Source organism: Bubalus kerabau, chromosome 1, assembly GCF_029407905.1.
Source record: "Bubalus kerabau isolate K-KA32 ecotype Philippines breed swamp buffalo chromosome 1, PCC_UOA_SB_1v2, whole genome shotgun sequence".
Taxonomy (NCBI): Eukaryota; Metazoa; Chordata; class Mammalia; order Artiodactyla; family Bovidae; genus Bubalus; species Bubalus kerabau.
The window spans coordinates 32970330-32981068 of record NC_073624.1 but is presented as its reverse complement, the minus strand read 5'-3'; the positions used below and the strand labels follow the sequence as shown (position 1 = coordinate 32981068).

General features: G+C 37.5%; 1 protein-coding gene across 1 annotated transcript in view; it reads right to left on the bottom strand.

Moving 5' to 3' along the window:
* Positions 1-218: 218 nt before the first annotated feature.
* The window catches only part of LOC129645969 (solute carrier organic anion transporter family member 1B3-like), an 80249-nt gene continuing 69728 nt past the window's right edge, over positions 219-10739 (bottom strand). The window contains exons 12-15 of the mRNA XM_055571570.1: positions 8606-8790; positions 5401-5465; positions 1564-1681; positions 219-414 (exon numbers count right to left, since the gene is read on the bottom strand). Coding sequence (XP_055427545.1) covers positions 219-414; positions 1564-1681; positions 5401-5465; positions 8606-8790 — 564 coding nt within the window. The remainder of the gene's footprint in view (positions 415-1563; positions 1682-5400; positions 5466-8605; positions 8791-10739) is intronic.

The window sequence follows — 10739 nt, the reverse complement described above, 5'->3', positions numbered from 1 at the left end:
TTTGTATGGATCATGCATTCTAATCTTAACCACAAATGCATGGTCATATGTTAACAATGAGTACTCCCATTTTTTTTCCCTTTGGTTTTGGCTTCATCATTAGTATAGAATGTGGAAATTGTCAGTGAAAAGACCAGGAACTACTCAAAAATAACATCCTACTCAATTAATACAATGTTAGTTGAAAACACAGCAGCAGAAAAAGAATTTTTTCTCCCCTAAATATGTGTTTCATGGTCCACTTTGGCATCATTAATTAATGGTCCTGAATTTGCTTCATTCACGGCTTTTGTTTCATTTTCTGATGCCTTAATATCTTTCCCTTGGTATTTTTTCTTCATAGCAAAAATCAATACAATGAATAAAACAAGGGCTGGGAATTTTAAGCCTGTAGTCAAGCCAAAGAAAGTATGTCTGCGAAAAGAGAAAAAAGAATCCATGTATAAAACACTTTACATTGCTGCTCTCCAGTATGCAGAAGACCTTAAAAAATGATGCTTGAAATCTTATGTAGAAATACTGAAGTAGCGATTCCAGTGATTCTTTTGATAGGAGCAGAAGCAGCCTGTGATTATTTTTAAAGGAATGTTAACCACAGAAGCCAAGGTTGGTTCAAGATCTGCACAAGTGCTATCCATAAAGTAAGGTGTGTTTGGAATGTTTAACTTTCTCAAAGACTGATTAGTTCATGTGTAATGAGAACAGATTATAAAGGAAATTAAGTGACTGTGAGATAATCAAATTGAATCCATTTAGATTGAACCAGGAGCCTATGTTTACCTTATGGGCTTATGGTCCACAAGATCCTTGTAGTCTACTGAAAATTTTTTACAACAACTACATAAAATTACCTAGCGTGCACGATCTATTCCTGTGATTTTCAACTGGTTGAACATTAGAATCACCTGAGGAGATTTGAAAACCCTCATTCCCCAGGCCATACCCCCCAGACCAATTAGATCAAAATTGCTGAAGATAGGACACATATAATAGCATTTTGAGGGGATTCCCTGGTGGTCCAGTGGTTGGGACTCTGTACTTTCACTGCTGAGGGTGTGGGTTCAATCCCTGTTTGGGGAGCTAAGATCCTAGCAAGCTGTGTGGTACAGCCAAAAAAAGAAAAAAAAAAAAAAAGAAATTAGTACTTTTATTTATTTTTTCTTAATGACTTCTTTTTTATTTTATTTTATTTTATGTTTAAACCTGAAACACTGTATTAGTTTTGCCAAACATCAAAACAAATCTGCCACAGGTATAGCTCCTCAGGTGATTATAATGAGCAAGAAGAATTGATGACCACTGACCTTGTAGGTTAGGAAGCTCTTGTCTCATAACGTTGTTAACTAAATGTTGACAAACTTTATGCAAAAGATACTTTGAACAGTTATTGGGTTTAACTGAAGGTGAATGGAATCAATTCTATAACTTTGAGCTATTTATAAACTTATTAAATGGTGGCTATAATTATTAATACTGTTACTACACTGAAAATGATATCTCATTCTTTAGGAATTAACCGAGTCAAAGGAAAAAAATTAATGAAGTATATTTATGACAACTTACCCATATAACAAGGAATTATATATCCTGCAAGACCCTTGCTTCCCATAGTTATTGATGGACCACTTCATACAAGCTCTATCAATCAGAGCTCCAAAATATATAGGAGCTGGAATTCCTCCTGTAACATCAGATGAGAAGATGTCAGTGGAGGAGAATGTTTCAAAGGAAACAGTGACATTCCACACTGATACCTGTTGGATTATGTAGAAGTTGAAAATTTTGGAGGACTCATCCATTTATTTGGTCTAACTCTACTTAAGAATCAAGATTACTGGGACTTTCCTGGTGCTCCAGTGGTTAGGACTTCGCCTTCCAATGCAAGGTGTGAGGGTTTGATCCCTAATCAGGGAGCTAAGATTTCATATGCATTGTGATCAAAACTAAAACATAAAGTAGGAGAGATATTGTAACAAATTCAATAAAGCCTTACAAAAAAGCATAGTTATTTTTTTAAAAAAAGATTCAAAATTATTAGGAATCTCCAAAGTTCAAATCACATACAATAGCAAAGGCATCTTTTATCTACCTTTACCATGCCAACACACATAGGGAAAAAACGAGATTACATGTCTTTACATTGTTCTTCTTGTAATACTAATTAACTTAAACCTGGTTGGTAAAAAAGCAGAAAACTGTCAGTAAAACACAGAAGTTATGTTGGTCATGTGTAATTTTTTTCTTAGGCAAGGACAGCTGAAATAGAAGGAGTAGAGATATAACTTCACAGGGAAAGTAAAAAACTCTTTGCTCAAATGCAAAGACAGAAGCTGCAAAGACAGAAGATTTTTCAATTCTATTTGTAAGCAAAATTTAAGGTGAATGCCAGGTTTTACTGGTGGATCAGTGGTAAAGAATGCACCTGCCAACGCAGGAGATGCAGTTTCAATCCCTGGGTCTAGAAGATCTCCTGGAGAAGGACATGGCAACCCACTCCAGTATTCTTGCCAGGGAAATCCCATGGACAGAGGAGCCTGGCAAGCTACAGTCCAATGGGGTCACAAAAGAGTTGGATATGACTTAGCAACTAAATAGCAAACAACAACAAGGCTCCTGATTGTGCTTATTTCTTGCCTTAGGGATCCACTCCCATCATCTTGGAGTCATTAGAGCCCACAATCATGCATTTTTCCCTCTATTGATTGTGTTCATTTTTAATACCTCTTGAAGCAGCCTGGGCTGTCCAAATTACAGACTCTGGTGCTAAATTTTGTTTCTGTTAATGTCCTGTTCATAATGATGTCAAGGTCTTCAGTGGTCTGTTACCTAACCTAGTTTTTACTTGTAGTGTATGGTCTTGCAGTTTTTGAGGCTTTACAGGAGCACTTTTGTTGTCTTACAGCAAAGTGCCCATCTGCTCTTGTTGTTATTGTTTAGTCACTAAGTCATGTCTGACTCTTTTGCAACCCCATGGACTGTAGCCTGCCAGGCTCCTCTGTCCAGGGATTTCCCAGGCAAGAATACTGGAGTGGGTTGCCATTTCCTTCTCCAGGGGATCTTTCCAACCCAGGGACTGAATCCATGTCTCCTGCTTGGCAGGCAGATTCTTTACCACTGAGCCACTTGTGAAGTCCATCTACTCTTACTGCTATTTTAATAAACTCTGAGATTTACCCTAGTTCTAAGCATTGGTAATGTGACCAAAATTTTAGAGATATGCTGATTTTCAACTTCTATATTATTAGATAAAAATGATAGTGATTCATAGTTTACACTTGTGTGAAGTGAAGTCAATGTCACTAAGTCGTATCTGACTCTCTGCGACCCCTTGGACTATAGATTCCATGGAATTCTCCAGGCCAGAATACTGGAGTGGGGAGCCTCTCCCTTCTCCAGGGAATCTTCCCAACCCAGGGATCGAACCCAGGTCTCCCGCATTGCAGGCAGATTCTTTACCAGCTGAGCCACAAGGGAAGCACATTTACTTATAGTCAGTCTCAATTTGAGACTTAGAATGAGAAACCTCAGAATGTCAAGGAACTGGTGTCCGAGACAAATATACCTGATGAAAATTGGTACTGAGAAACCAGGATTAGGAATTCTCAGGTTTCACAAATCAAAGCCACCCTTTGTAAAATTAAAAATCAATTCAGTTCAGTCGCTCAGTCATGTCCGACTCTTTGTGATCCTATGGACTGCAGCACGCCAGGCCTGCGTGTCCATCACCAGCTCCTAGAGTTTACTCAAACTAATGTCCATTGAGTCGGTGATGCCATCTAATCATCTCGTCCTCTGTCGTCCCCTTCTCCTCCTGCCTTCAATCTTTCCCAGCATCAGGGTCTTTTCCAATGAGTCAATTCTTCACATCAGGTGGCCAAAGTATTGGAATTTCAGCTTCAACATCAGTCCTTCCAATGAATATTCAGGACTGATTTCCTTTAGGATGGACTGGTTGGATCTCCTTGTTGTCCAAGGGACTCTCAAGAGGCTTCTCCAACATCACAGTTCAAAAGCATCAATTCTTCAGCTTTCTTTATAGTCCAACTCTCACATTCATATTTGACTACTGGTAAAACCATAGCCTTGGCTGATGGAACTTTGTTGGCAAAGTAATGTCTCTGCTTTTAAACATGCTGTCTAGGTTGGTCATAACTTTTCTTCCAAGGAGTAAGCATCTTTTAATTTCATGGCTGCAGTCACCATCTGCAGTAATTTTGGAGCTCCAGAAAATAAAGTCTGACACTGTTTCCACTGTTTCCCTATCTATTTGCCATGAAGTGATGGGACCGGATGCCATAATCTTCGTTTTCTGAATGTTGAGTTTTAAGCCAACTTTTTCACTCTCCTCGTTGATTTTCATCAAGAGGCTCTTTAGTTCTTCTTCGCTTTCTGCCATAAGGGTGGTGTCATCAGCATATCTGAGGTTATTGATATTTCTCCTGGCAATCTTGATTCCAGCTTGTGTTTCATCCAGCCCAGCATTTCTCATGATGTACTCTGCATAGAAGTTAAATAAGCAGGATGACAATATACAGCCTTGATGTACTCCTTTCACTATTTGGAACCAGTCTGTTGTTCCATGTCCAGTTCTAACTGTTGCTTCCTGACCTGCATACAGGTTTCTCAAGAGGCAGGTAAGGTGCTCTGATATTCCCATCTCTTTAAGAAAAATATATGCCAACAATTTATTTTCCCGATTTAATAAAGTCACAGAATCTTTCAGTGTCTGATGTACACCCTGGAGTTGTTTTGCAGATATCATAACTGCTCCCAAAGGGAAAAGCAGAATCTTAGAGTTGGTTTTGGGACATGAGTCTGCCTTCTCCCCAGATTGCTGGCTTTTTTGATTAAAACAACTTTCCTTTCTATCAACACTTGCCTCTGGAGTTTTGACTGGAGTATTGACTTTTGAGCAGGCAGCAGCCAAACCTGAGTTCAGTTAACATCCATTCCCTTTTCCTTCTGCTTTACAGAACTAGTCAGTGGGACTGTGAAAGTCTGCATTTGTTGTTTGGCATGATCTGTGGGCCTTTGGAGCTGTTTTGAGCATTAAGCCCCTCAATGTATAAGGATAGCCCTTCACTCTGCATATGGGAAGAAATATCCCTACATCTTAAGTTAAAAATCTTTGGAGACCACTGATTCTTGTTTTAGAAAGGATATAATACAAGTGCAATGATGCCTTATTCTTACAGATTGATTTTACATAGAATTGACAATCAGATTTTCTTTTAGGTCATTTAGTTTTCCTTTATCTCATTATTTTTCATTTACCACAAAGATACAAATAATTTTTACTTATACCTTTAAAAAACTTTCTTACAATTAGAAATCAATTACATTTTAGTCTTTGACATGAAAAATTATATCTGGAATTTATCATCTACATATTTATCATACCTAGTGTTCGAATAGTTAGTGAATGGAAACCCATGGCAAGTGATTTCAGTTCAGGTTCAACATTTCTGAAATAAGATAAAGGCAAAGAAACATTAAACATCCCTAAAATACCAAACTGAGTTAATATTAAAGCATTTTTCAGTGTTATTCTTTATGATTGAATAAAAACCCTCAAGCAAAGCATTGACATTATTTAAAGTTATATTTTCAGTTGTTTTAGTAGGCAAACATCTGAATGACATTAATAGTTATTATTCCTTTACTTATTCACTGTGTTACAAGTTCAAGACAGTTTTACAAACATTTTCATATTTTATCTTTAGGAAATCCTGAGAATTATATATCTATGAAGATAATAATTTCATGTAATCTATTTAGTTTACATAGGCCATATGAGAAAGCAAATATGTTTATGCAGGTTTTAGACCGAGTAGAATTCTTTTTTGTACCTTCTTTCTATCATTGCTGTTAACAGAAAAGTTAACTAATATGTTTCATATCAACAAAATATAACCAGGAAGATCAAAAAGTTATCTATATTCTAGTGTCTAGTGTACTTAAATGTCATTTTAAAGGTAGTAAGGACATGTTAATCCTTTCTTAAAAATTAACTCAGTCTTGCATTTAGAAAGGTCTTTCCACGATTCCATTTTTCTATGTTCAGTTAGCTAATGACATGACCATCTCTGATACGGTGAGGGATTAAGGCTCAAAAATTCTGTTTTTACCAAAATATTGATTTAACTGATACAAAGGCTTATTTTTTCTTGGTTTAAATGACTGTATTTATTCAGAGATAAACTTTGTCATTCAACAAACCTTTGCCAAGTGCCTCCTACGAGATTCTATGCTAGTCTTTGTTCTTGATAATAAAGAGATAAATCATGTTTCATAGTAAATAGATACCTTTGTTATTGTTTAGCCAATAAGTCATGTCCGACACTTTGCAACTCCATTGACTATAGCCCACCAGACTTCTCTGACATGAGATTTCCCAGGCAAGAATACTGGAGTGGGTTACCATTTCCTTCACCAGGGGATTTTCCAGACCCAGGGATTGAACCCATATCTCCTGCATTGACAGGTAGGTTCTTTACCACTGAGCCACAAGTGAAGTCCAACTAGATGCCTTTGGTAAGTCATTTAGCCTCTCTTAGCCCTAGTTTCGGAGAAGGCAATGGCAACCAACTCCAGTATTCTTGCCTGGAAAATCCCATGGACGGAGGAGCCTGGAAGGCTGCAGTCCATGGGGTCACTAAAAGTCGGATATGACTGAGCGAGTTCACTTTCACTTTCCACTTTCCACTTTCATGCATTGGAGAAGGAAATGGCAACCCACTCCAGTGTTCTTTCCTGGAGAATTCCAGGGATGGGGGAGCCTGGTGGGCTGCCGTCTATGGGGTCGCACAGAGTTGGACACGACTAAAGCGACTTAGCAGCAGCAGCAGCCCTAGGAACCTATTTTCTTAGTAGACTTATCTTGTCTGTTATGAGGATCCAATATATGGAGCTAGCCCTCCAATCCTCCATTTTCTTTACACAAAATTGTCTGTTAAGTCTTTTAGGAGTGCTACTGTTGAGTGAGATTCTCAAAAATATCCAAGAAAGCTTATAAAAATAAACAATATAAAAATTAAATTAAGCATAGCATAATAAAAATTAAACACAGCAGAGTTATTCATTAAAAGAGAAAATGAATTGAAAGGGGTTTTTGTCTGTTTTTTCAAAAGACAGGGACACTTCCAACTAGCTGAACTGAGCATTCACAATATACTTGAGGGCAGTGAAGCCATGCTAGCACGCAGAGGATGTCATGTTATTCAAGGAGGTGGTGTCTTCCCTGAGGATGTAGTCATGAGGGAACCAGCAGTGACAGTCAACTAGTGCATTTAGCTGTCTCTCTTGAATATCAGAATTTTTAAAAAGGGCTTTTGGAAAGAGAGAGAATTCAGTTTGTTCTTGGTTGAACTCTCTGTAACAAGTGCCTGAAGTGTTACTTTTCATTGCTGTTAATTTCTTAAAGGGTGCTTTTGGCATGCATGCCAGATGCAGTAGAGGCAAAATTGAGATATTTGTTATCAACTTGTATTTTTACCCAAGGAGTGGGATAGTGGGCAGGAGAATTGAGGGGACTTGGAGATTGAGATAGTATCTTCCTGCAAGGGGCCTTGAAATCTTAGACAGCCCTGAGGAAATGATAGATTTATGTGTTATAGTCACACATACACACACACATACACACATATACAGTAATGATCACAGACACTCCTACATTCACATGCACACACACTCATAGACCCCCATGCTCATACTTACATGCATGATCTCATGCATAAACACATCATTATCATGTAAAATATTGTTCACTGCAGTGTGAGTCCTACATCAATCTGTATGGGAACAGGTACTTTATGTATTTTATTCACCATGGATTATTCCTCACCAAATGTGATTTAAATATTTGCCTAATCAATGAAGAAAGGAATAAATTCTGCTCATATATGTTTCTTTTCTCTATGAGGGTATTTCTTTTCTCTATGAGGGTAGGTCAAAAGCCATTCTTTTGGCTAGGATTAAAAACTGGAATATCAGAGACTGTTCATATTAGTTTGTCTGTCTGGTTCCCAAAGTTTAAAAAATGAAATAAATAGGTGATTCACTCTGATAAGCATCTTAAAATTAGAAGTTCTTTTAGAATCACAACAGGATTCTTCCACATTGAGGCAGTTGTCAATCAGTCTTTGTCTTAAAATTCTTATTAAGAGAAGAAATTTTGTAGTGGAGATCAAATTTTGTAGATTTTGTAGTGGAAGAATCCAAGGCAAAATTATTAATAATTATGGCAGTGAAGTAGCACAGTAATTCTAAGAAAATATACTCATAAAATTTAAACATAACAAAATCTGAATTTGGTTTCCAAATATAATGGAAAAATATGTACATTATTAGGTATGTTTATCAGCTAATATACATAAGCGAAGTCGCTCAGTCATCTCCGACTCTTTGTGACCCCGTGGACTCTAGCCCACCAGGCTCTTCTGTCCATGGGATTCTCCAGGCAAGAATACTGGAATGAGTTGCCATTTTCTTCTCCAGGGGATCTTCCCAACCCAGGGATCGAACCCAGGTCTCCTGCACTGCAGGCAGATGCTTTACCCTCTGAGCCACCAGGGAAGCCAAACCCCTTTTAAGAAGTCATACTCACTTAAAAATCAGCATGATATTTGAGGTGCTTCCTAATGCAGCAGAAAAAAGGGTAAGTATTTGCACTACTATGTAAATATAAAATTTTCTTTTACAGTCATCACTTTTCGGGCATTCACCCAACTTCATTGAGTTATTTTTGCTCTGGAAACCATTTTCTTCCACACAACTACAGTTATGAAACACCTAAAAAATAGTTTTTGAAATATTACAGAATATATTTGCAAAATATGACTGGGTTATAAATATATTCCATTATATTTAAAGACATCTCACTCATTTAAGCTAAAATATTTACAGTTTTAAAGAAAATATTCTAACAATGTTAAGTATTGAAAGGCATAATAGTTTTCTGGATTCCTTTCTAGATAAAAAAAATATTTTATTAACTTTTCAGTCATCCCTAAATTAAAAATTAGGAAAGAGTATAAAAAAGTAATGTCTAGAACTCTGTAAATTATTTTCTCATTAATATGAAAGTTTAGAATATTTCTCTACTACTCACTTTTATTTTCTATAGCACACTTACTTACTCTCTTTAGCAATTTCTATGATGTGAGACGATCCCTGGGTAGGAACTGTCTAGCGAATCCAGAAAATATGGTAGTTTGGGAGGGGCCAAACCCAGGACTAAGTCCACCCACCAGAACGTAGCAGAGGTTAAGGCAAAAGGAACCAGGCAGAGATGCTAGAAGTATGCTTTGGCCAGCAAACACACCATTCGATTGCATAGTGACAGATTATAGGATAAATAATGCCGTTACGCAAGAGGTTCAGCACAGCAAAATACCCTAAAAGTTAGGGCTCAGCAGGAGAAAATTTAGGAACAAATGATTTTAGAGACTTACTTTAGCAGGCAATTTATGTGGCTAGATGGCTTTAATAAATTCTTTTTTGAGTCTAAGCTAAACCAATGTTTAAGGGAGGTTTGAACCCGTTAATGCCAAAGACAAAATACTGAGGGAGGAACTGAGGAAGAATTTGAATTCATACTTATTTGATGACCGAGTTTTACGTTTTCACTAAGTGTATTATGGAGAAGCTGTTTATATAGCAAGTCCATTGGTCAATAAAACCAAACTTAGGTACAAAGAACATTATTTTGAGTGATTAAGAAGGGATGACGTATTACTAAGAATTTGGTAAAAGACACTCCCCAGTGGTCCCCAAATGATAAAATCATTGCTAGTTTTAAGATGTTTTCATAGTAGACAGAGCTCTCTTTAGGATTCTAACATCATGTCGCTTCCAGCCCTTCACGCATGGACATGGGGGAACAATATATTAAAAGGGCAGTCTTAGTGAAAGGCACTAACTATAGCCATAAATATGAGATGTGTTTTTTTTACATATAGTCTTTGGGGAATTTTTGTGCAAATTTATGTTTCAGCTTCAAAGAACCTAGGTTCTTCAAAGTCCTTGGTGCCATTCATTTATGCAATTAACATGACTATGAGCAAGAAAAATGATGGAAAAAATTTGAAAAGCAAAGACAAAAAGATGTGGTAGAGAGCAATGATCATATTGGATGATATTGCTAACACTGGTGATAGGAAAATGGCCCAGGAAATGAGATATTCAGTGGATTGGAAGTGGAATGGATAACACCATGGATGATGCCCAGCTGTTGGAAGTTACCTAGGGAAGAACTCATAATTTGCATGGAAGGGGATATTTTTAGTGAAGAAGGCAATGGCATTCCTATGGGAGATGTTAGCAATAGGTAAGCAGAATATTGTTACCTTGGATAGGAGAAGTGCCAGTTTTGAAAAAAAATCAAAATTAGAAGTCAAAAATTGGACAGTCAAGTGAGTTGCTGCTGCTGCTAAGTCGCCTCAGTCGTGTCCGACTCTGTGCGACCCCATAGATGGCAGCCCACCAGGCTCCCCTGTCCCTGAGATTCTCCAGGCAAGAACACTGGAGTGGGTTGCCATTTCCTTCTCCAGTGCACGAAAGTGAAAAGTGAAAGTGAAGTCGCTCAGTCGTGTCCGACTCTTCGTGACCCCATGGACGGCAGCCTACCAGGCTCCTCCACCCATAGGATTTTCAAGTGAGGAAGAAGCCTTAATCAATTTCTTGGGAAGTCAAAAGATATTGAGCTTAGAGATAAGATCTCTAGAATCTATATGCAAGAC